The 27,159-nt window shown below is 37.9% G+C and overlaps 1 protein-coding gene across 1 annotated transcript in view; it reads left to right on the forward strand.

The window, feature by feature from the left end:
- The window catches only part of NID1 (nidogen 1), a 115,437-nt gene that overhangs the window by 32,466 nt on the left and 55,812 nt on the right, over nucleotides 1–27,159 (forward strand). The window contains exons 6-10 of the mRNA XM_069064502.1: nucleotides 1,518–1,769; nucleotides 6,236–6,436; nucleotides 8,099–8,344; nucleotides 8,794–8,937; nucleotides 24,951–25,076. Of these exons, the coding sequence (XP_068920603.1) occupies nucleotides 1,518–1,769; nucleotides 6,236–6,436; nucleotides 8,099–8,344; nucleotides 8,794–8,937; nucleotides 24,951–25,076 (969 nt within the window). The remainder of the gene's footprint in view (nucleotides 1–1,517; nucleotides 1,770–6,235; nucleotides 6,437–8,098; nucleotides 8,345–8,793; nucleotides 8,938–24,950; nucleotides 25,077–27,159) is intronic.

Raw genomic sequence — 27,159 nt, forward strand, 5'->3', positions numbered from 1 at the left:
TCATATTAATCTTCTCATGTTTCTCTGAATTTGACAAAATGACATTTGCCATTTCTCACAGTTTAGCGATCCATGACATTCATACACTAAAATTTGTTTAACCATTCCTAAATCTGGGAATATGACCAGTTCTTGGTCTCAGGGTGAAGAAAATACTCTGCAAAGTAAATACCATTTAAATTGTCTAAGTTCCTTTTGCTTGGAGAGTTTATTTGAATCAGGTCACTCCTTCCCCAAGGTAATTGGTTTCTTAGTTCTAACAGAAGTCCTAGTCTGTGTTGAGCAAACTTCCAGTGTTAGCCATTACGTCTCAAGGGGGTTAGAACATTTGTGGGGAAAATGGGAATTTTGAAGGATAGGTCTAACTGTTTGGGGCCATTTAGAGATTAACTTCTCCAGTTCTCTATGTATATTTCAACTGAGTCTATGCCAGAAAACTAAGCTAGGTTTACTCCATTGTGTGAGACCACAGGAATTCTTTGAATCCAGGACCAAGACAGAGATTCAAATAGGATGAACAGAAACATATTTAAGGACTTGTCATGTTCTAAGAACTGTGCTTCATGCTGGGAATACAAATAGAAAATCAAGACAGCCCCTGCTCACGAAGTGCTTACCTTCTAATGGGAGGCTGATAATACATATAGAACAGTCCAGCTATAGTACGTATGGGAAGTCCCAGTAAATCCTAGCAGGCAGTCACAGCACTAAGGTTGAGACCCAGAGATCTTTAGGGTCTACTGTTGGGAGGGGGAGTGCAGGATTTGGGGTGGAGCTTTTGGAGGAAGAAGTCTTATTGTGGTTCCAGTTCCAAGGCCCTGGGATTATCTCTGAGAGGGCAAGACTTAGACTGGGGTTATTGGGATGGGACATTTTAGGATGAATGGGTCCTCTTTCATTTAGAAGTAATGACGCATTAGATAATATTCTTGTGTCATAGTCTTTCTGTTAATTTTCTGAATGACAGTGATGTATTTTGTTGTTGTTGTTCAGAGACTTATTGCAGATGTGTTCCAAACTGCCACCTGTGGTGTGCACAATGGGATTTTCCTAATCTCATAACAGTTAAGGCCCCAGTTGCATAATGATGTCTCATATCGTATTTTTCATTTCATTAATTTTTCTTAAATTTAGTCTTGGAAAAGGACAAACTTTGGGGTGGCTAGGTGGTGCAGTGAATAGAGCACCGGCCCTGGAGTCAGGAGGACCTGAGTTCAAATCCAGCCTCAAACACTTAACACAACAACTAGCCGTGTGACCTTGGGCAAGTCACTTAACTCCAACTGCCCTCCAAAAAAAAAAGAAAGAAAAGGACAAACTTCTTTGCTTATCCTAATGTAGTACATCTTGGTGCTGTTATCATGGTTTGGTTTCTCCAGGAGAAATCATATTACCTTATGATAATAGGTGTGGTGTAACTTCCCTTCATCCATTCCCCCCTTTTCAAAAAACTGCCTTTAAACTAAAAACTCTGTGGCTTGTGGGTTTTTTTTTTAAATCTTTTGTTTTCCAAACAGGTTCTCCCCAACGAGTTAATGGTAAAGTTCGAGGAAGGATCTTTGTAGGGAATAGTCAAACTCCAATTGTCTTTGAGAATACTGACCTTCATTCTTATGTTGTGATGAACCATGGAAGATCCTACACAGCCATCAGCACCATTCCTGAGTCCCTGGGATATTCTCTGGTACCTCTGGCTCCTGTGGGAGGCATCATTGGATGGATGTTTGCTGTTGAGCAGGAAGGATTTAAGAATGGATTCAGCATCACTGGTAATTTCCTTATATCATAATCTTTGGATCAACTGGCCTTTTCCTAGAGTGCTTGTGGAGGCCAGAGATGGGGTTGGGTATTGGACATCAGAAAGGAACACTATGCCTGGGTGGAAAACATTTTGAAGATCATTTTGGTCTCTGTAGGTAGAGCACACTGTTAATTGTATTCTTTATAACAGTATGAAGGCAAAAGGTGCTGTCAGTTTTCAGTGAGGGATGCTTATTGACAATGCCTGGGGCTATATCATGATCTAGCAGAGATTTCATGGCAGAGATAACTGGTAATTTGACATTCCTTGGCAATGCACCATCAGTGCATACATAACAACACAATCCTGGGCCTGAACTCACACAGACTACCACATTCTGTAGGTTATTAGGTTTCAGATTCAAAATTTAACAGGCATTTGACATTTAGCCCTTTCTTGATATGTTAAAAGGGAAAACAAATATCTATTCTTTCTTGAGCTGATTTTTTTTTTACTCTCGGGACCTCAATTTCCTTGTCTTCAAAATGAGGGGGCTGACCTAGATGACCTCTGAAGTTTCTTCTGACTCCAGATCTTATGTTCAAAGAAGGTACATTAGCAGTAACTGATTACTTGACTAATAAGTCTCTGACAATAAAAGAAGCTCTTTTATAATTAAGTCATTGTCTTTGAAAATCTCCATTAATCATTGAAAGCATAGAGAAAAGTATGTACACAGAGGCTCTGCTTGTTCTCTCTCAGATGAATATAAATGGGAAAATCCCACATAAACGCAGACTCAGAAATTTGTCTTCCTCAAGTCTCCTCCAGCTTCAAGTGCCCAATGCCCCCTAGTTATTTTTTCCCTTTCCCTTTCTATCTACCAAAACAAAGAAAGGATCAGAAATCAATCTTTATATGTATCCATTAGCTAATTGCCAAATGAATTAATTTCACTATGTTATCTCAACCAGCATTTGCATGTTAAGTTTCCCATCTTTAACTGTGGAATAAAAGGCTTTCCTTCTTGCATCCTTCCCTATCTGTGCTGACTGCAAAAAAAAAAAAAAAAAGTCAGCCTCTTCCCTCCACTTCCTGCCTCCACTAACATTATCCCAGTGACTCGCCTTTCTTTCTGTCCCTTTTATTCTGGCCCTAGACTTCAAGTTGCATACATCATGTTTTCTACCACTTCTGGCAGTATTTTAGTTTCTTCTTAATAATACTTTCTCTGCTGGAACCTCCTGGGATGTGTCCTTGTACTGCCTGGGTTACACTTCCCCCAGTAGCAACCTTTCTTATAAAGAAATATGACATTGAAACTCATCCTCTTTGTTAATGGAGCAATGCCTGAGGGCAGAATTAAAATTCTTTTTTTTATCTCATATTACATCTATGGAGTCTTCACCTCCCACAAACATTTGTCAATTAGGACAATGTCTTGAATATAGTGCATCTTTCTTAAACATTCTCCTTAGTTATCATCATCACAGATGTTCATTTAATAAACATTTATTAAGTGCTTACTGTGTACATTGCACTTTTCAAGATACAAATGAAATGGAAGACAGGATTCTTCCCCTTGGGTTGTTTATAGTCTAGGAAGGGAGACATACCAGAAACGACCAGAGAACATAAACAAATTAAAGAGAACATATTACATTACTTCCTTAACTGTGACCATATTTGTGAGGGGCCACTAAGTGTTTTTTAAAATGGGTGGTCCAACCTTTAGAATATTCTGATTTCTAAATGTTAGCATTTTTTCTTTTTGGCTCAGTCATAGTCCAAGGGCTATTTCATGATCATATTAATGGTACAGCAATAGAAGTTGATATTTACATTTTTTAAGGTTTATACAGATTTTTTATATACATCGTCTTATTGGAACTTCATAATAGCCATGTGAGATAATTGTTATAAATTTTGTTATCCCCGTTCTTCAGATGAGAAAATTGAGGAGTAATAGATTTTAGAACTGCAAGGGGGACCTTAAAGGTCATCTAATCTAATCCCCTCATTTTATAGATGAAGAAACTAAGACCCAGAAAGGCAAAGTGGCATGCTCCAAGTTACCCTGGTATTTTAAATAGCGTCAGAATTTGAACTCAGATCCTTTAATTTCAAAACCAAAGCTTTTTCTTCTGTACCACCCTAATGAGATTCTTGGTGTTTGGCAGCACAGGATGAAAATTTGAATTCTCATCTCTCAAGAAAATTAGATGCTTTTATATTTTTTGGTGACCAGAGTGCAGCCATATGTTTTCTTTGTAGCTAGAGAGATAGCATGTCAACCATGACAGCCAAACCATATCCCTTCTCAAATGGTTTTTGATGATTATAATGTTTCAGGGGAAACACAGAAACCTGAAAGTGAGTCTTGACTTGTGTTTTTCCAGCACTACTTTGGAGAATGATTTTGTTGTCTTGTTTTAAGCCAGTATCCCTGGCTTTTCAATCTGTCTTCTTCCCAAATGCCCGGGATATCAGGGAGGTTGAGATACCATTTCAGCTCATTTTTAGCCTCAACTCAAGGCTCATCCATATTTAGTCTCTTTTATTAATTGAATGACGGTCATCTTTTATTAGAAATAAGTTATTGATTTTTATTATTTTAGATTACAATTCCTTCCTATTAACTATTCCCTTACAAAGCCCTCCCTTAAAACAAGAAGTACTGTCAAGCAATGCAAACTGATATGTTGACCATACCTGACAATATGCAACTTATTCCATACCAGTAATTCAGCACCTCTCTGTCCATAAGAGGGAAGCATTCAACATCTTTAGTCCTCTAAGGTCAAGATTTCAATCCTATTTTATAGGATTGAATAAAATATAAATCCTATTCAATCCAAATGCCTTCCATTCCTCCTTTTGTGCTGATCCAACTGCCTCAATCAGTTCTGCATTTCAAAATTAAATGGGCCACGTTCATGTGACTTTAGCTTCCAGGCAGACAGAGAACAAAATTTGTTTTACCAGAGGACCTTTTTGGCTTAAAGAGGAACCTACAAATTAGTATCAGCAAAAGCAGTTACAACATGCCATGTTGTATATATGTAGGCTCTACCCCATACCGCTTGCAAATTTTACAACTTCCTTTGGGTTTGAGTCAGTGTATGGATGGAACTTGATCTTTTGTATTTTGCTATAGTGAACAAACTAGGTACCAAAAAGTTTAATCTAGCCTTGTGTAGTCCTGTATATTTGAATACTCTTACAGTTGAATCTGAGGCATAGTTAACACATGCTAAGCAATAACTTTCCTTGGGCTGCACTTGGGATGTGAGAGTGGATTTAAAGAGGAGATAGCTTATACCCTCTCACTCATGGACTTTTTTGTCAATAGAATTTGATGGATTAAGAGAATCTTTTATGTGCACTAACACTATTCGCTCAGTCTATATTTCTTTTCTTACTACTTCTCATCCTTCTCAGTAGCCCCAGAGACCTCGAACCTACAACTGGGGCTTATGTAACTGTATAATAGCAATAGGCAAATGTGAGAAAGGAGTAGAGGAGAAACATTAATTTTATTTTAAATATATTTTGTGGATGTCTTTATATCACTCTCATTTATTGGGGGTCAGACCCTCTTCCCCTACCTCAACTCGAGATTGAATTCTCCTTGAAACAAGGAAAAATATTAGGCAAAAACATTGCATACATACAGCAGCCACATCTGATGATATATTCACCATTTTACTCTAATAGTCCTGCCTCTCTTCCAAGAGGAGGAAGGCACGAGAAATTCACTTTTCATGAATGGATGCTTCATCCTCCATCAAGGAATGTGGTGTGTCTGAACCACTTTTCTCAGTAACACATGTCCTTCTTAGAATTGTTCTGGTAGTGGTGGCAGGTTGTACTGAACCATTGTCTTCCTTCACCAGCTTCTGCTAGTTATGCAACAGCATGTTTTTTGTAAGATCACAAGCTGGCAGGCACCCAGCGGCCATGTAGCAGAAGGTAAATTGGCCCTAAGAAGGTTAAACTCATTATTCTAGTCACTTTTACATGAGATCTCTAGCCAAATAAAAACAAGGTTCCAACATAGACTTTTTTTTTTCCAATTTCACCAGCATATATTTATTAAGCATCTATTAGGAGTAAGAATGGACAAGATGTAATAATGGTTCACATTTCTGTAATGCTTTAAGGTTTGCAAAGTACTTTACATATGTTTTCTCATTTGATCCCCATAGCATCCCTTGGAGGCAGGCACTACCATTGTGTATTTTTTTTTAAACAGATGAGGAAACTAAGACATACAAGAAGCTGAGTGAGTTGCCTAGGGTCACAAAGCCATTAAGTGTAACACAGACTTTTATAGATATATACAAGGAAAGTTCAAACCTCCCAGAGCCTCAGCATGATTATTTTTTGTTGTTTGTTTGGAGTTAAGCATGAAAGTGTTTATTGCTGGCCCAGTAATAGTTGGAGCCAGTAAGCTGACTCTTCTGCAATAATCATACTGATTTTATTTTACAGGAGGAGAGTTCACCCGTCAAGCTGAAGTGACTTTTGTTGGGCACCCGGACAAGATGGTTATAAAACAGAAATTCAATGGCATTGATGAGCATGGCCACCTGACCATTACTACGGAGTTGGATGGACGTGTCCCTGAGATCCCATTTGGCTCCACTGTCCAGATAGAACCCTACACTGAACTGTACCATTATGCCAACTCTGGTGAGCCCAAGTTTCTAGATGCAGTGATCTGTGAACCTAGACTCCCTTACTGAGAATCACACAGTCTCAATTCAATAAATCTGTATTAAATGCTATGGGGATAAAGTGCCCTTACCCTAGTAAGAGAGATAATACAGTGATAAAGTTTATCATACGATTAGAATTTAAGTACATAGGCAAAGTATGGCCAGGTATTATGACAGAACTTAGGTAAGACAGATGACTGGAGAGGCCTCAGGGAAGGCTTCATAGAAAAAAGTGTTATCTAATGGTTTTAAGCTGGCAGAAAGGTTTTATAATAAGAGGAGACAGGAGCTATGCATTCAAGACTGAGAAGATAATGATAAATAATGACACAGTACAGTAGTAGGAAAGGGATGAGTGAGTTCAAGAGTATATATTGGCCAGAGGAGGCAATCCTAAGGGATAATAAAAAAAAACAACAACAATAATAGCTAACATTCATCACTTACTATGTACCAGGTACTATACTAAGTGCTTTACAATTATTATCTCTTATTCTGGTGGGTAGGTGATATTATTATCCCCATTTTATAGATGAGGAAACTGAGACAGGAGTTAAATGACCAGGATTACAAAACTAGTAAATGTCTGAAGCTGGATTTGAATTCAGGTCTTCATTATTCCAGACCCAATACTTTATGCACTGTGCCCACCTAGCTGCCTAAATAATTAAGAAGCTAGGATGAGAATCCTTGTCATCCTCCAAGCCCTGTATCAAAGAGTTGCTAATAAAATGTTTTCTCAACTATAAGAAGCCAAGAAAATTCTGTGCCTTATTTTTTCTTGCTGTTAGAGTAAAGAAATGCATAACTCTCTAAATATTGAATCCCTAGGGGCAGCTAGGTAGTGCAGTGAATAGAGCACTGGCCCTGGAGTCAGGAGGACCTGAGTTCAAATTTGACCTCAGACACTGAACACAAAAACTAGCCGTGTGACCTTGGGCAAGTCACTTAACCCCAATTGCCCTCCAAAATATATATATATTGAATCCCACTTGGTTCCCTGCTTCTATGAAAGGTGGCAGAATGTAGTAGAAACACAAAATCCTGTATATAGATAATTTAAACAGCACTGCAAGCAGTACTTTGATACAAGGAAGCCTACTGTGTCATTAATTTATAATTTTATCTTTTGGTGAGCTCCTATTATGTAGAAAACTACAGTGAAGCATGAAAATGTAAAGGCTCTGTATAAATTTTTATTTTAAAGCAGAAAGTTGAAGGTAGACAACGCATAAGAGAACAGCAAGATTTCTTTTCCTCTGAAAATCTGCCTCTCATTGCCTTTCTATGTTTGATTACTGATTTTTCATAACTGTGAAAACTGCCTTCTGACACAAAACTGGCTTCCTCAGTCCTAGATCCATTTTTAAATTCTTTATTTAAAAAACTCCTTAATCCTAGAAAGCCACAATGTACTCAAAATAATAGGAAAAAGAAGGAATTTCTAGAGGAAAAAAGATTGGTCCTAGTAAAGGAAAAGTAGTTTTATTTCACCTGTTCCAGTCTCTCTTCTAGTAGAATTTCAGGTGGGAAGGATTTGGCCCACTAAGATAGGCCTTGGTATATCATTCCTCAAACCTCGTTCAAGATTTCCTTTCTTGCTGTTGATGACTTGTTATCTCTCTGCCTTTTCCAGTTATCACATCCTCCTCCACCAGGGAGTATAAAGTGACTGAACCTGCTCAAGATGGGATTGCCTCTTCGCGTACCTACACTTACCAGTGGAGGCAGACCATTACCTTCCAGGAGTGCACTCATGAAGACCAGCGACAGCCTCTTCCTCCCACCCAGCAACTTTCTGTGGATAGTGTATTTGTCCTATACAATAAGGAAGAAAAGATCTTGAGATATGCTTTGAGCAATTCAATTGGTCCTATTGGGGGTATGTAAAGCAGTAGTTTTATGGGGGGAAAGGGAGGGAGGGAGAGGGAGAGGGAGAGAGAGACACAGAGAGAGAGAGACGACAGAGAGACAGAGAGAGAGAGAGAGAGAGAGAGAGAGAGAGAGAGAGAATGCTTTCAATCCATGCTTTGACTTTCCATACTCTTTTTTTCCTTCTTTGACTCTCAGTGCCTGGCATGATTTTGCAAATGTATGCTTTGAGCCAAAGGGAAGACTAAAGTATAGTGTTTAATCTAGAATGTGGGTCACCTGTTATCCTCTTCCAGTACTCCATCTAGAGATATTGATGTGCTGTCTTAAGCAGAAATGAGGAACTCATGTAGCACTTACTGTGCATGTTTTTCAAAGTCAAGAATAAAGCCAAAGGCATTCTACTGAATGTTTAGACACTCTTAGAAAATTAATTTCAACATCTCTCTCTCTTTTCAGATGGCTCCCCTGACTCCCTTCAGAATCCTTGCTACACGGGTACCCATGGTTGTGACACAAATGCAGCATGCCGCCCAGGTCCTGGAAGTCAATTTGTTTGCGAGTGCTCCATTGGCTTCCGAGGAGATGGACAGAGTTGCTATGGTATGGCTATTAATCCTGATCTGGGAAGAGTTGGGAGAGGAAGTTAAAGACCCATTCACACAGGATCAAAAGCATTTAACTACTGCTCTCTAATTACACTCATATTTGAGCTTGGGGTCCTATTGGCTTCTTCCTATGTTTTCCTTTCCCAAGAAGACACCACTGGTTACACATAAATGTGTCATTAATTTATTCATGCCTTCTACAGCATGCCATAACTGTCCTTATATGCCAGGATTGCTTATGGGAACCAGGACCCAGGGCCACAAAATTCCCCAGATACAGAGGCTCACTCACTTTGGTTACAGAATTACCTCCAAGAGTTCATATTCATGTGTCCTTTCTCCTTTACAATCATTCCTTAATGTTTTACTCCCAAGAATTCATAGCTGGACAACTTGCTCCCACTTCCCCCTTACACTGACTCCTTAAGCATTTACTATGTGGTATGGACTTTGTTAAGTGTTAGGGATACAAATATTGACAAAAAGAAAGACAGTCCCTGCCCTCGAGGAGCTTACATTCTAATGGTTGAAGATACACAAAAGAGTGATAAAAAGTATGTAGAGAAGTAAAGGTGAAGATGAAAATCCCTGGCAAGATAGGGGATGGTTTTAAAGTACAGAAAATCAGGAAAAGGGATGGGAGGGAAATGAAGTCTGCATGGCCTGGGCCCTCCCATGAAATGGAATCCCCAGGAGGAACTCACCAATGAGAACAGGGAACAAGACTTGTGGAGGAATATTCCTGGGTTAGAAGGTTACATGCAATAGCCAAGTTAATTAGATATTTCAGGGCAAGGAGACCCTAGGGTCTACTCCCTTTTCTGTTCTTTCTATATCTTCCTCTCCTTCTTTCCCTCTCCCTCTCCTTCTTTTTCTCCCCTTTTCTTCCTCTACCCCCCTCCCCATCTCTCTCAGCTCTGCTGCCTATTGTCCTTCAGTGTTTCAACTCCATAAAATGAATAGGAAAAGTATTTCAAGAGTCTCTAAACCTGAATGGTTCCAAATTTGATCATTTGATAGCCATCTATTATATTGTACCTAGCACAGTGTTTGCAGAAAGCAGAAAACCAGGTAAGTCCAAATCAGGTAAAACCCTAATAGTGATGCTTGCATTTGACAGTGATAAGGTGAGAGAATTAAGTGAAGAAAATGTACATGAGAGGGATAGTTAGGTTCAGAGATTTAAAATTGGAAGGGAGTTCAGAGGTTATCCAGTCTAGCCTCTTCATTTTATAGAGGAGGACACTGTAAGCCCAGGGATGTTAACTGATGTGACCCAGGTCACAGAGGGTGTAAATACCAGAGGTACATCCAGAGTTGGTGTTCTTCCCACTGTTAGGGGGAAGATGCTGCCTCACGTTAGCCTTTATTGATTGACTTTCATCAGACACCAACACCAAGTTTGAGAAATAGAAGTTGTAGTGTGGTTGATGTAATGATAGCAATCCAACATCTATAAATCAAAAAGTTAAAGGAATATGGAAGTTGCTGACATCTCTTCCAGGGGCACATTTCCCCCAATCTCAATTCTCCATTAATTCTCCCCAAACTAAACTCAGATGTGTTTTGCCTTTCTGTTAGATGATTTCACCTTCAAAGAGCCAAACTATAAGTTATTATCACATGGCATAAACTTAAGTTGCAGTTCCTGGACTGAAGCCTTTTGGATTTCATCTTATATTTGATGACTAAGCTTATAGATGATTTGATTTTCAAGTCAAGCAGTCCCTGCCCTGTAAAAATCAATATGCAAGGGATAGCCAATTATTTAAATATTTCATTTTTTAAGAAAATCTCATCCTTAAATTTTGTCATCTTGAAAAAAAAATTTTTAAGTTATTATCTCAGAAGGCATGAGCATAGTTTGCTTTTTGTCCTATCATTATTTTCTCATTCTAGCTTATTAACATCATGGAATGTTGGCATTTTCTTATTCAAGCTGCTCATTGTTCTGGGCTACTAAATCATGACACTAAGTGTCAGTGCCCGATGTCAATAGCCCTTTAATCTGAAATTGCATTAAGCAGATCACTTCATGTATTATTCCAACGTGGGAAGTACCCATGGGAGCATGGGGAAAACAGCACTGAAAGTGAGTTAAGCCTTTCCTTTCCAACTGGATATGCCTGTTAAATTCCATGCCTGCAAGCTGTGATCTGATACAATAAAATCTGATGAGCAAAGTGGGGCTGCCTTTGATCAGTCATCAGATGGGCATTCAATGGTGCAATTTTCCTAATAATTTTAATTCTGCCAGCAGAAGGAGTACTGCTACTTGACAGAATTCATGCATGTTTTTCTTCCGAGGTTAGGAATTTCTCAGAATGGATTACTTAGTAAATAAACAGTTCTCCCAGAATATATGACATTGGAGAAGGCACTTGGTGTGTATTTTATGAGACTGAGCCCCAGCCCCTAAAGCAGTTTATAATTTCTTAGGAGGACAAAAATAGATAAGTCTATAATGGATAAAATATGGGAAAAGCAAACATGCCAAAGCATAATGAAAACAAGAACAGTAGCTAGCATTTATATAGTACTTTAAGGTTTGCAAAATGCTTTACGAATATTATCTCATTTTATCCTCACAACAACCTCTCATTTTGCAGATATGGAAAATGAGACAGACAGTTCAAATGACTTACCCCAAATCACACAGCTAGTTAGTATCTGAGGCCAGATTTGAACTCAGGTCTTCCTAATTCTGGGTACAGCACCCAGTCTACTACACCACTTAGTTACCTATAATTATAAGAGTAAATGGTAGGTCATGGATTTTACTGCAGGTTGGAGAGTGATGGTTACGACAAGGAAGAAAGGAAACATGCATTTATTAAATACTTACTCTTTCTCAGCCCATCTGCTAAGCATTAGGGCTTCAAACAAAAATAAAAAGAGAGTCCATGTCCTCAAAAAGCTTGCATTTTAAAAGGTAACTGAAAAGTTGGAGGGAGTGGGTAGAGAAGGATGGGAAATGAAAAAAGACCTGATGTGAGGACATGATCTTGAAGTCCAGAAAATCAAGAACAGGGCCAGGAAGGAATGAGGGCAGACTGGCCTAGGCACCTTCACAAAAGGGAAGCTCCAGAAGGAATTCAACCAATGGCAGAAGGGGGGTGGGTAGGTCCTGAAGGACATTCCAGAGTGAGAATGACATAGTTAATGGGATGTTGCAGGGTGAGGAGGCCTTATGAGGTAAGATAAGTTCAATGGTGGTATAGCAGTAGAGAGATGATTTTGAAGTCCCAAAACAGAGGGGAATGGAGGCAGGTTGGCCTGGCCCCTTCACAAAATGGAAACTCCAGGGTGAACAGGTAGAAAATTTTCCTAGAGAAGGAACTAGGGACTTAATTGTATGGTCTTTAAGTATATATAGTAATATATGAGAGACAGTTATCTCTTCTTTTCCTTCACTGAGAAAAAATAAGAGATGCTGGAAAAAAGGTCACATATTAATTAGTCCTTTTTCAATACCTCTTGGCATGGGGATTCTTAAAGGCTGTACCAAAAACTCTAAACAGACTATGTCTACTTTTTGAGGATTAGTCTGGGCAAGTGCTGAGAAGTTCACTGCTAGTAGGCTGACCACTAGATGATGAATTTTTGTCCATGGTAATTCAGGAAAGAAAGAAAATAAGAAGTTGCCTTTTTTCTGTGTGACTTTCTTCTGTTTCTGTAATGACAGCTGAAGAATGGTAGAAAGGGGAACAAAGGTGCTAAGACTCACATAATTTCTACACCCTCCCTAAACATTAACTTACTTCTTTTTTTGGGGGGGGGGAGGAAGAGCAATGGGGGTTAAGTGACTTGCACAAGGTCACACAGCTAGTTTTTATGTTAAGTGTCTGAGGCTAGATTTGAACTCAGGTCTTCCTGATTCCAGGGCTGGTGCTCTATTCACTGCGCCACCTAGTCGCCCCATTAATTTACTTCTTATTATGCTAAATGTAAGATTCTTGTCCTCAGAGTAGACATACTCAATGGAAAGAATGGAAACATATCAATCTTAATGTTTTTGCTGTAAATGAAATCAGAAGATGAAAGGAAGTTTCAGCTTAACAGAATGATGGCTCACTAGTTATTCTTGGAGAGGTGAATGAAGAAGTGAGTAGAGTTAGTCTTAGCATGCTTCCAAATGCAACAAGAAACAACATTTTGTGGTACTTTTGTTCTAGGACTGCAATGCTCATGATAAGTATTAAAAAAAAAAACTATCTTGAAAATGATAGCTTATGTAACAATATTGGTGGCAGAGGATGAAATGCTAGAGAAATTTTAAGAATAATTCAATAAGATCCTCCATGAAATTAAGCTTCAGGGATAAGAAATGAGAGTGGCCAAAGACTCATAAAATATACAGAAACCTCATGCCTTTATCATGAATATTTTTTTCAATAACAGGCTCTAGACATGTTGACTGCCAAATCATATTACAAAAAAATGTACTTGATTATATTTTAACAGCTGGGAAATAACTGGTTATGCAGATGGAAGCAATTTCTGAGTCAATAGCTCTGTGTAGTGTCAGACTACTTGTTAGAACATTTAACAAAATCAATACAAAATTTGGGGTGGCTAGGTGGCACAGTGAATAGAGCACCAGCCCTGAAGTCAGGAGGACCTGAGTTCAAATCTGGCCTGAGACACTTAACACACACCAAAAAAAAAAAAAAAAAACAACTAGCCATGTGACCTTGGGCAAGTCACTTAACCCCAATTGCCCCTCCAAAAAGCAAAAAAAAAAAAAAATACAAAATTAGAAGAAAGAATAAGAAATGAGAGGAAATAGTGTGAGATTGAGGCAAATTCAGCCTGACCTATTTGAATCTGGTACTGATGGTGAAAAATGAGAAATGGATAAAAGAATTTTAAGGATATTAAAACAAACTATCACCATTTACTAAGGAAGTTTAACCAATGTAAATGAAATACCAAAGGAATCTAAAAACTGCATCAGATAGCAGACCCAAAGATGAACGGAATCCAAATTCTATCCATGGTATTTGTTCATTTTTTTAAATTTTTTTTTATTTAAGCAATTGGGGTTAAGTGACTTGCTCAAGGTTACACGGCCAGTTATTATTTCTGGGTGTGGTGCTGAGTATCTGAGCCTGGATTTGATCCAGGTCATCCCGACACTGGAGCCAGTGCTCTTACTCACTGAGCCACCTGGCCGCCCCTAAGCAATTGGGGTTAAGTAACTTGCTCAAGGTTACACGGCCAGGTGTTTCTGGGTGGGTGCTAAGTGTCTGAGCCCAGGATTCGATCTCCAGGTCTTCTCAACACTGGAGCCGGTGCTCCTACTCGCTGTGCTACCTGGTCGCCCCTATTTGTTCATTTTTTAAAATGCATTCAACTTGGTAGAGAAAAATGTTGCCATAAAACAAGGGTTCTTAATACTTAACAAGAGTACCAGATTAAGTAGTGCAGAAATCCGAGGGAAAAACATGGTGAATCATTTTTCCCAGTTCAGGAAGCAGGAACAGAAAAGTCAGATAGCTGCTATGTCTCTCTGACACCAGAACCAGATTGTGGATCTAGCATGTCCTTAGGAGCAGATCTGTGGTGAAGCACAGGGCTGACCTGTGGCTATGTTCCAAGGCAAGAGGAGGCTGTGGATCCAGCAAAGATTGGGCCTGATGGCAGAGAGCAAGAATAAGAGCCAGCTTGCACCTAAGGAGCACTGAGCCAGTCAGAATCAGGAGGAGATCTGTGCCTTGGTATGAGGCGGATCTGCTCTATTCCAGGGAAAGGCAGTCACTCCTCTAGGCTATCTGGCTCAGATTTATCTGTCCATAGTCTATGTACAACTCAGGAAGCAGGGACAGAAATGAGCAGTAGCCATGTGACATTGATCATGGAGTGAGGTTACAGATTTAACCCCGACGCCGGCTGAGGACTACAGCTACGTGACCCAGGCCAGGAGCTCAGATTGAGGGGAAGTCTACTGTTCTGTCACTTTGAACTTTCAGAATTTTCTAGCTAGCTGACAGGGACTGGGACCATTAGTAGTCTACTGGATTTCTAATGAGGGGTTGTATTACACAGACTTAAAATGGAGCTTAAAAAGCTCAGACCAAGAGAGTAGTTACACTTCATACTGGATCAGAGCACTCAGGAATCACTTAAAGTTTGCCTATCTCCAGCCTGAGCTGCTCCTGAGATCTTTGAAAAATGCAGCACTAAATTTCTAAAGAAAATAATAGCAGCATTCCAAAGAATATAAAATAGGGTCTAAAAAGCCTCTGACATTCCCTCCAATTGAGGTTTGAATAATGAGAGAGAGAGAGAGAAAGAAAGAGACACATAGAGACAGAGAGAGGGAATCCTATGATGAAGAGCTATTATGATACCAGGAATGCCCAAGACTCAAACTCAGAAGAAAGTACCTTCAAAATATCAACAAGCAATACCTCAAGAAAAACACAGTTCAGTCACAAGGTCAACTGGAATTCATGGAGGAAAGAAGCAAGATTTTTTAAAAATATATATTATAAATTAGGTAAAGAGCAAGAATTGGAAAGAATTGAAAATGAAATGGGTATTATGGAGGAAAGTCTTAGAAAGAGAATTAATAGCTTAATACCAGAGGTACAAAACCTTAACCAACAGATTTCCTTTCTAAAAATTAGAATGGACCAAATAGAAATTAATGACTCCATAAGACAAAAAAATTTATTAAAACAAAGACAAAAGACTAAAAAACAAGAAATTGCAAGGCATCTTATGTATATTAAAAAAAAACTAAACCAGAAAAGAGATCAAGGGGGGATAATTTTAGAATCACTGGATAACCTGATAGTCATGACAGAAAAAAGATCCATACTTCAAGAAATCATGAAAGAAAATGACACTCATATATTAGAATCAGTGGGCAAAGTGAAAATAGAAAGAATTCATCATTCACCTCATGATAGAAACCCCAAATTTAGAATCTCCAGAAATGTCATAGCCAAAATCCAGAGCTTCCAAGACAAAGAAAATATTATGAATATCGAGAAAGAAAGAATTTATATATCAAAGAGCCACAGTCAAGAACACACAAGATTTACTAGCTACTATAATGAAAGGAATGAAAAGCTTGGAATGATGTCCCCAAAGGCAAAAGATATAGGTATACAACCAAGAATATTTTACTCAGCAAAACTGAGTTATGTTCTACATGGTGAAAAAAAAAATGGATAAAATAAAAGTATTCCTGATGAAAAGACCAGAACTATATAGAAACTTTGAAATATAAGGGAAACATAAAAAGGTAAATATTGTCATTTTTTCAGCCATGTCTAACTCTTTATGACCTGATTTAGGGTTTTCTTGGCAAAGATACTGAACTGGTTTGCCATTTCCTTCTCCAGCTCATTTTTTATAGATGAGGAGACTTAGGCAAACAGGATTAAATGAATTGCCCAGGGTCACACTCCTAATAAGTGTATGAGGCCAGATCTGAACTCAGGAAGATGAGTCTTCCTGATTCCAGGCTTAGTTCTCTATCCACTGCACCACCTAGCTGTCCCCACATAAGGTAAATACAAGGAAGCAATCAGATAGAACTATATAAGAATGAAATGTTTATATTCTAATAGGGGAAACTGACATGAGTGTGCCCCCCCCAAAACTTTTAATTTTATCAAGGGCTACAAAGCGATATAAAATAGAGGAATATAACATTTTTATTATGTTCTGATGATCTTAAAGGAGATGGTGCAGGGCAGCTAGGTGGTACAGTGGATAGAGTGCCAAACCAGAAGGCAGGAAGACTCATCCTCTTGAGTTCAAATCTAGCCCCAAACATTTATTAGCTGTGAGATTCTGGGCAAGTCCCTTAACCATGTTTGCCTTAGTTCCTCATTTGTAAAATAAGCTGGAGAAGAAAATGTCAAATCACTCTAGCTTCTTTGCCAAGAAAACCCCTAATAGGGTCATAAAGAGTTGGACATCACTGAACAGCAAATTAAACATTGGAAGCACAATTTATCTCAATACTATATAAACTGTTTATAAAAATGAGGAAAAAGAAGTACTACTAAATTCCTTCTCTGATACAAATATGTTCTTGAAACCCAAACCAGGGAGAGCTAAAAGAATGTAAATTATAGATCAATATCCCTAATGAACATTGATGCTAAAAAAATTTTAAATAAAATGTTAGCAAAGAAATTACAGCAATGTATCACTAAGAATATATGCTATGACCAGGTTGGATTTATAACAGAAATGCAGGGTTGATTCAATAATATGAAAATTCGAAGCATAATATTCCATATTAATAAGAAGGAAAAATAATGTGATTATGTCAATAAATATAGTTTTTGCCAAAATATGCCAGTTTCTATTAAAAATGTAGAAATAAATGAATCCTTCCTTAATATGATAAGCTGTATTTTATTTAAAACCAAGAACCAGAAATATATGTAATGGGGTTAAATTTGAGGCCTTTACAATAAGATCAGGGGTAAAACAACAATGGACATTAACACTGCTATTTGATGTAGTGTTAGAATTCTGGCTATAATTAGAAGGAAAAAAGGAAATAAATATGGGGGGAAGGACACAAAATTATTGTGTTTTGCAAACAATTGGATGGTTTACTTAGAAAACCCTGGATAGTCGACTAAAATTTAATTTAAACAATAACTTCATTGTAGGATATAAGGTAAATACATATAAATCATCAGCACCTTTGTAAATTACCAATAAAACTTAGCAGAAAGTGATAGAAATTCCTTTTAAAATTACTACAGAAAGTTCATGGTTCAATTCTTTTTTTTTAATATTAAGTTTTTTGTTTTTGTTTTTGTTTTGTTTTGTCTTTTTTTTTTTAAGAATTGGGGTTAAGTAACTTGCTCAAGGTTACACAGCCAGTTATTTCTGGGTGTGGTGCTGAGTATCTGAGCCCAGATTCAATCCCCAGGTCATCCCGACACTGGAGCGGGTGCTCTTACTCGCTGAGCCACCTGGCCGCCCCCCCCCCCCCTTTTGTTTTTGTTTTTGCAAGGCAATCAGGGCTATGTGACTTGCCCAGAGTCACACAGCTAGTAAAAGTCAAGTATCTGAGGCTGGACTTGCACTCAGGTCCTCCTGACTCCAGGGCCAGTGCTCTAACCACTGTACCATCTAGCTGTCCCCAGGTCCAAGTCTCTATCCACTGCATCATCTTAATTGTCTCATTTTAATTCCACTTTTTAAAAAGGACTAGAAATTAAGTGATTCACTTAAATTTACACAATCAGTAGGTGGCAGGGCCAGGATTTGAACTCTTTTTCTCCCCCCTACATTCTGTACAAAGGTTCCAGGGAACATCTGGGTCTGGAATTTTCTCTAAGCTTTAATGGCATAGAAAGTAGAAGACCAGAATGAATTACAACCCCTGCGTCTAGCAGCAGAGTCAGCAGCTGGTGCCCTAGACTTGGTTATGAAATCCATATTTGTGGAACATCGTTGTTGAGATACAGCTTGTAGTTAGGATTATTATATTTTTTGGAGCAGCTTTGTTTCATGACCTTCCAACTATGCACAACACATTCCTTTTGTCTGAGATCGTTTATTTTAAGTATTTCACAGGATTCTGGGTTTCAGTGTGTACTTCACAGAGTAAAACAATTTGGCTTGGGCTTTGGCTGTAATGTGAAATACTTTATAGGGCTGATGCAGCAAAAAAAAATACCGCAAACAGATTTGTGTGGGGGTCTTTTCCTTGCCTTGTGCAGCATCTGTTAGATCTGGATAAAACTCACCTGACAAATAAAACAAGTGACTAAGTTAGCTAGCTATGTTTTGTCATAGGAGCTATTCCCTGTCCCTCCCCCCCCCCCACCCCAAGCCTACTTTAAGGCATTTAAAAAGACATAGTCTCAGTCAGTAGTCCTGCTTGTCAACCTCAGATTGCTAGAAATACCAGAACCAAGATGGCAGAGGACAGGCAGGGACTCACCTGAGCTCTCCCAAATCCCCTGCCAAACAACTTTAAATAACACCTCAAAACAAATTCTGGAGTGACAGAACCCACAAAAGGACAGGGTGAAACAATTTTCCAACCCAAGAGAATCTAGAATATCAGCAGGAAAGTCTCTTGCACTGATGTAAGAGTAGAGTACAGGCTGGGTCCCAGCAAACAGTAGCTGGCCTTGGGATAACTGAATCAGTGGTAGCAGTAGTGGTTTCCAAAGCTCTCTGTGCTCAGATGGTAAGGGAGTCAAACAACTGGTCAGAAGGAGAGTAAAGGGATCCCTTTGCTGGCACTGGGGAAGGACTCTATTGCATTACCCATACATGAATCTGGGTTGCAGTGCCAGGGTGAGGAGAAGCAGTAGCACACCAGAGCTTATGTCCATGGAAATTTGGGGACCCTTATCACAGTTCCAGGGTGGAAAAAAGCACATAAGCATTCACAGTCCAGAGAACAGTCCAGGAGAGCAGTGACCACACCTTTCCTTAGATCATACCACCTTGGATGAACTGAAAACTTATAGCCCCCTAGAGCTAGTTCTGAGAGCAACAGCAAGAAAAGCCTGAACCTTGGGACAGTGCTCCTTCCACCCCAGGAGCGGAGAGCCCCACTTTAACATGGAGTTAATAAGTCAAGAAATTGGTTGGAAAAACGAGCCAACAACAACAACAAAAAAACCTGATGACAAGGAAGATCAAAACACAAACTCAGAAGAGGGCAACAAAGTCAAAACTGCTATATCTGAATTCTCAAAGAAAAATGTGAAAAGGTCTTAGGCTCCAAAAGAATTCCTGGAAGAGTTCAAAAAGGATTTCAAAAATGAAATAAGAGAGGCAGAGAAAAAATTAGGAAAAGAAATGAGAGTGATGCAAGGAAATCATGAAAAAGCAGTCAACAGCTTGGTAAAGGAGGCACAAAATATACAGAAGACAATAACTTTAAAAAATAGACCAAATGGTAAAAGAGGCACAAAAATCCCCTGAAGAGGGGCAGCTAGGTGGTACAGTGAATAGATCACTGACCCTGGAGTCAGAAGTACCTGAGTTCAAATCTGGCCTCCAACACTTAACTCTTACTGGACATGTGACCTTGGGTAAGTCACTTAACTCCAATTTCCCTGCCTTGCCCCCTCCAAAAAGTGCAAAAAAAAATCCACTGAAGAAAATAACTCCTTAAAAAAGCGGAAAATGAGGCACAAAAGCTCACTGAAGAAAATAATTCCTTAAAAATTAGAAGTGAGCAAGTGGAAACTAATTATTCCATAAGACTCAAATAGCAAACAAAATCAAAAGCATGAAAAAAAATAAAAGAAAATGTAAAATATCCCATTGGAAAAACAAATGACCTGGAAAATAGATCCAGGAGAGATAATTTAAGAATTATTGGACTTATTACCTGAAAGTCATGATTTAAAAAAAGCCTAGACATCATCTTTCAAGTAATTACCAAAGAAACCTGCCCTGATATTCTAGATCCAGAGGGTAAAATAGAAATGGAAAAAAACTCACCAGTAACCTCCTGAAAGAGATCCCAAAATGAAAACTTCTAGGAATCCAAAGATCCCAGGTTAAGGAAAAAATATTGCAAATAGCCAGGGGGAAAACAATTCAAATATTATAGCACCACAGTCAGGAAAGAACAAGATTTAGCAACTTCTACATTAAAGAATCAGAGGGCTTAGAATATGATATTCTGGAGGGCAAAGGAGCTAGGATTATGACCAAGAATCACCTACACAGCAAAGCTGAGTATAATGCTTCATGAGGAAAAAAAATGGACATTCAATGAAATAAAGGACTTTCAAGCATTCTTGATGAAAAGACCATAATCGAATAGAAAACTTGACTTTCAAATACAAGAATCAAGAGAAGCATAAAAAGGTAAACAAGAAAGAGAAATAAGGAATTTATAAGGTTAAACTGTTTATATTTCTTCATGGGAAGATGATACTTGTAGCTCCTAAAAACTTTCTCATTATTAGAGCAGTTAAAACGAGTAAATGTAGAGAGAGGACATGGGTGTGAGTTGAATATGATGGAATGATAGCAAAAAAAAATTAAATTAAATTAAGCGGTGAGAAAGAGAAATGCACTGGGAGAAGGGGAAAGGGAGTGGTAGAATGGGATAAATTATCTGACATAAAAGAGTCCCAAAAGAACTTTTACAGTGGAGAGGAAGATGGGGGAGGTGGGGAAGTGCTTTAAACTTACTCTCATCGGAATTGACTCAAAGAGGGAATAACATACACACTCAGTTAAGTATAGGAATCTATCTTACCCTACAGGAAAGTAGGAGGGGAAGGGAATAAGAGAAGGGGGGAAGCTGATAGAAGAGAGGGCAGATTGGAGGACGCAATAGTCAAAAGCAAAACATTTTTGAACACAGAGTGAAAAAAGAGAGGAGTATGATAAACAGGGGAGAAAATGGGATAGAGGAAAATACACAGTAATAACTGTGAAAAAAATGTTTATAGCAAATTTCTCTAATAAAGGCCTTATCTCAAATATATAGAGAATTGAGGCAAATTTCTGAAAATAAGAGTCATTCACCAATTGACAAATGGTTGGTCAAATGATACAAATAAGCAGCTGTATATAAACTATACATATTTTTGTACATGTGGATCCTTTTCCCTTTTTTATAATCTCTCTGGGATACAGACCTAGTAGTGGTATTGCTGGGTCAAAGGTGATGTACATTTTGATTGCCGTTTGATCATAGTTCCAAATTGTATAGCAGCTCTTACTTGGTGGTGGCAAGGAATTGGAAATTGAGAGGATGCCCTCAAGTGGGGAATAGTTGAACGAGTTGTGGTATATGATTGTGATTGAATGCTATTGCACTATAAGAAATCATGAGCAGGATACTCAGTAAAACCTGGAAAGACTTATGTAAACTGATGCAAAATGAAATGAGCAGAGCCAGGAGAACATTTTACACAGTAACAGCAATATTGTACAATGATCAACTGTGAATGACTTAGCTATCCTCAGAAATACAGTGATCCAAGAAAATTCCAAAGGACCTATGATGAAAAAATGCTATCCATCTCCAGATGGAATCTGGTTCAAATCAAAGCATACTTTTTTACTACTTTATTTTTGTTGGGGTTTTTTTTGCAGTATGACTAATATGGAAATATGTTTTGCATTATTGTACATGTATAACCTATATCAAATTGCTTGCCTTCTCAATGAGTGGAGAGGGGAGAGAGGGAGGGAAAGAATTTGGAACTCAAAATTTTAAAAAACAAATGTTAAAAATTGTTGTTACATGTAATTGGGGGGAAATAAAATATTAAATAAATATTTTTAAAAGAAAAAAGAGACAGTAAAGAGATGTCCTGCTTTAGGCCACCTAGTTCATTTTCCTCTATGGATTTATATTTGGTCAAATTTGTGGGTTGATCATTCCAGCATAAACCTAAATCTAAGAAATCAGCATTTCTTAGCCTTTAATGGATAATTAGAGAAAAATAGCATCATTTAGAAACAGAAAATTAAATATTTTATTATGTTGTAAGCATCAAGTCTAATTTGACCTTATCAGTTACCTAAATTATGCCCAATTATCCCTAGTGGCAGTTGGGTGGCAGAGTGGGTAGAGAGCTGAGCCTGGAGTCAGGAAGACTTCAGTATAAATTTGACCTCAGACATTTACTAGGCATGTAACCCTGAGAAAATCACTTAACTTCTGTCTGCCTCAGTTTACTCAACTGTAAAATGGGGAAAATAACATCACCTACCTTCCAGGGTTTTTGTGAGCATTAAATGAAATTATATACATATCCATCTATCCATCTGTCTATCTATCTATCTATCTATCTATCTATCTATCTATCTATCTATCTATCTATCTATCTATCTATCTATCTATCTATCTTTGTTAGCACAGTGCCTGACACATAGTAGGTGGTTAATAAATGCTTGTTTCCTTATCTGCTATTATCTTGTTTCCACCTCTTCAAAGAAGGCACATTTTTCCAGTGGGCAATTTTAAGACACTTAATACACTCTCACTAAGAGTTACTTACACAAATGGTTGTCAAGATTGAATTTTAACTCACCCCAAAAGCTTTTGCAATAGTCCAGGTAAGAGATGATGTAGGCTTGCAAAAAGGAGAATGTCTATGTAACTTGAGATGAGGGTTATAAAAGAGAGGAATATATATATAAGAGAGTTATAAAAGGAGGAAGGTTAAGATTTGGCAACAAATTGGATGTGTGGGGTGAGTGTGAGTGAGAAGTTAAGAATGTCACTGAAATTTCAATTACCTGGAACAAGCCATCTCACTTATTCATTTCAATTTCCTTTTCTGTTAAATGGGGATAATAATACTTGTGGTACTTATTTTCCAAGGTTGTTATGAAGAACAGATGCTAGGATTACTAGAAAGCACTTTATAAATGGATAACACTATATGAATGCAAACTGTTATGATTATTTTATTAGAAATTAAATGACCTTTCACTTTCTCTATGTGGGTACTTCCTCTTTTATAGGCCACAATCTCTCTACGATTTAGAACATAGTTGAATGAATTACTGTGGATAAAGAATTCATCACCTAGCAACCAGCATTCTAGTAATAAGTCTCTAAGAATCTAGCCATGCTGGTTTTGGGATAATACATAGTCTATCACTGGGCACATTCTTGAAAACTTTCTTGCATGCTCAGACCTACTGTAGCTTTTCTTCTAATGCCTTTGTAAATATCCCTCATGCCATAAGATTGCATCAGAGGAGGGCTTTGGTGGAAGAGAAAGTCTGGGGCTAATGAAGGATTGCTGGGTTTGAAGCCTGAGAACCGAAGGTTCAAATCTTCCCTCTACTCCTTACTACCTATGTTACATAGCCAAATTACTTACCTCTCAGGGCCTAAATTTCTCCATCTATAAAATCAGGGGGTTGAACTAGGTGATATCTAAAGTCATTCCTTTCAGTTCTAAAGCTGTGATTTTATTATTGTCACTATTGTATCATGAACAGCAATAATAACAGCTATATAAAAATAGCAGTTGAGTGGCCTAGTAGCTAAAGGCCAGCCTTGGAGTCAGGAAGTCTTAGCTGAGAGCCTTGCCTCTGATCCCACTAGCCGAGTGGTCATGAGCAACTTTCTTAATTTTTTTTAATGTGAAAATTTTTATATTTTATTTTTTCAAATTATATGTAGAAACAATTTTTAAATTTTCACTTTTTAAGATTTTGAGTTTCCAATTCTCTCACTCTCTATCCTCCCTACTCCTTCCCTGAGGCAGCAAGTAATTAGATATGAATTATACATGTACAGTCATACAAAACATATTTTGATATTACCAATGTTGCAAAAGAAAACTGATAAAACACACACACACACCATGAAAAATTAGGCAAAAAACAAGTATGCTTTGATCTTCATTCTGACTACATTGGTTCTTTCTGTGGAGATGGATGGCATTTTCCAGCATAAATTCTTCAGAATTGTCTTGCATCATTGTATTGTTGAGAATAGCTAAGTCATTCATAGTTGATCATTTTATCATATTGCTGTTACTATACAATGTTCTGCTGGTTCTGCTCACTTTACTTTAGTTCACATAAGTCTTCCCAGAATTTTCTGAAATCATCTTGCTCATCATTTCTTATACCACAGTAGTATTCCGTTACAATCATACTCCAGCTTGTTCAGCCATTTTCCAATTGATGGGTATCCCCTCAATTTCCAGTTCTTTGGAGGCAACTAGGTAATACAATGGATAGAGCACTGACTCTGGAGTCAGGTGGACACAAGTTTAAATCTGTCCTCAGATAACTTACTAGCCATGTGACCCTGGGCCAGTTAGTTAACCTCAATTGCATCCCACCACCACCACCTTAAAAAAATTCTAATTCTTTGCATGGCAAAGTTGCAGGGAAACTTTCTTAACCTCTGCCTGACCCAGAGAAAGCTTTAAGACTATAAATTTCAGATGAACTGCAGATTTTCATTGGTAAAGAGATTCTATACTAGACAGTTATTACTTACGCTGATACAACCACAGGACTGGACAAAGAAAATGAAATCTAAATTCTTATCTCTTCTAGATATTGATGAATGCTCAGAGCAGCCAAGAGCCTGTGGAAGCAATGCCATCTGTAATAATCACCCAGGAACCTTCCGCTGCGAGTGTATTGAGGGCTACCAGTTTTCTGATGAAGGCGTGTGTGTGGGTAAGTTATCAGTGTAAGATTTTTAAAATCTCATGTATTCTCTTCTTTTTCTGATTTCTGTGTTGTTTTGAGATTAGCAAAGTCTCTGTAATGTTGTGGAGGGAAGTGGGCTGGGTGATGGTTTTTTGTTAGGTATTTAATTACAGTTTTTAGATGGTGATGATGAAGGGGAAAGACATGGAGGAGAGCCCAGATTGGTTCAAGATTCTATTTTATTCCTATGGGTATACTTCGTCTCACTGGTTCAAAGATTATTGGAGCTCTCCAGGTCTAAAGGGGCAAAAGTGCTGGACATGACATCTGAGCTCAGCACTTCTTCCCAAATTTAAAACAGCTCAGCCTTTTATGCTGTCCATGAACCATCTCTTTGTCCTTTCCCCACTGTTTGGCAAACTCAGATATGCTTTATGTTTGTTCTGTCTTGGAGTACTGGATGAGGCTTTGCAGAGGTCCCGAGGTGAGATGGTTTCACGGGGGTGGGAAGGAACAAGCAGTTCTCATTTTGAGCAAGACCCAAACATCTGTGCTTCTAGGCCCTTCCCTTTCCTCTGCTCTGTATTCTTTCAGAAAGTTGAGCTTTTTAGCCCTGGTGAATTTTATTTTTGTATTTAAAAATTTATTTTTCCTGATTTCCTCCCCACAGTTTAGTTAAACTTAACCATAAATGGGTGAGAAAATTCCCTTTGTGTGATGATACTTTGTTCTGTATATAAGGAATGTATATATATATATATATATATAATATATACATATACTATATTCTGTATATAAGGAATATATATAGTATGACCAGGCTGACACCATATATAGGCAAGAACTCAAATTCCTCAGTCTGATTTCTGGATCTGATCCTATCCTTGATTCATTTAAGACACTTAGGACTGTGCTTAGTTTCTTTTAGTATAATAACATAATAATAGTATGACATAAAAATACATATAATAATAGAATAGAATAATAACTACATTAGCAACTTACATTTAAATAGCACTTTTAAGGTTTGTGGGATGCTTTACTTTCATTATCTTATTTGATCCTCTTAATGTCTCTGTGAGTTATATGCTATTATTATCCCTCTATTATAGATGAAAAGGTGAGGTTTAGAAAGGGTTAAAGTGATTTCTAGGGTCTTGACTTAAGTGATTTTCCTAGGGTCACGCAGCTGGTGAGTATCTCTAAGTGGAATCAAAACCCATATCTTTCCTGAGTGTAAGCCCAACATTGTATCTGCTGCACTATATCATAAAGAAAGATCAGTGCTGTGATCTTGTATGCAATCTTTTTTGAGGTCCGTGAAGACGTACTGATCAGCTTAGTAATCTAATAATTTAGGTGCTATCTATTCAAACTAAAAGTCTTTTAATTAAAAACAAAAAATTAACAGAAGTAATTACAACCCCTCACCTCTTCTCTTTCCAACTGAGCAAATTGTTCTTTTCATTTTTTAATTTAATTTAATTTTTATATATTTTTTTATATTTTATTTTTAAACCCCTTTTGTCCCTTCAGAATAATTAAGAAGAAAAGTAACTAGCAATATAAAGCTCTTTTAAAAGTAGTTTATCAGAAAATTTTACTTTTCCTTCATTTAACTGGTGAAATTGTATATGCTGGATTGCAACCCTTAGGTAGGAATACTCTCACTGGAGATCAGAAAAGATGGACTGGAGAGGGGGAGGGGTGAAGAAGTGAAAGTCAGAGTTGAGGATGTCACACATTACCTGTTAATTGCAAAGGTGACTGTGTTGAACTCTCCAGCCCTTGGCACTTTATGTACATGCAGATGACACACATGTATATGTGTGTATGTACATGTGTACACACACATATGTATATATACAAATTCACATATATTTTCCATCTTCTGTATATGTACCTTTTTGTGTTGGTTTTTTTCTGTTATGGAAATAGCTACTTTTGAATGTTGTCATGCTTTGAATTTTCTATCAGTTTCCCCTTTTCTCCATTCATTGATGGCAAAGCTCAGAACTGTTATGGTTCATTTGGAAGTATCAGTTGCATAATGTGATTGGAGGGAGGGAGGGTAGGAATTAAAAGCCAACCTTAACTACAACGGGGATGG

Source organism: Petaurus breviceps, unplaced genomic scaffold (assembly GCF_028583685.1).
Source record: "Petaurus breviceps papuanus isolate PSGF00001 unplaced genomic scaffold, PetGlider_PUasm1.0 90633, whole genome shotgun sequence".
Taxonomy (NCBI): Eukaryota; Metazoa; Chordata; class Mammalia; order Diprotodontia; family Petauridae; genus Petaurus; species Petaurus breviceps.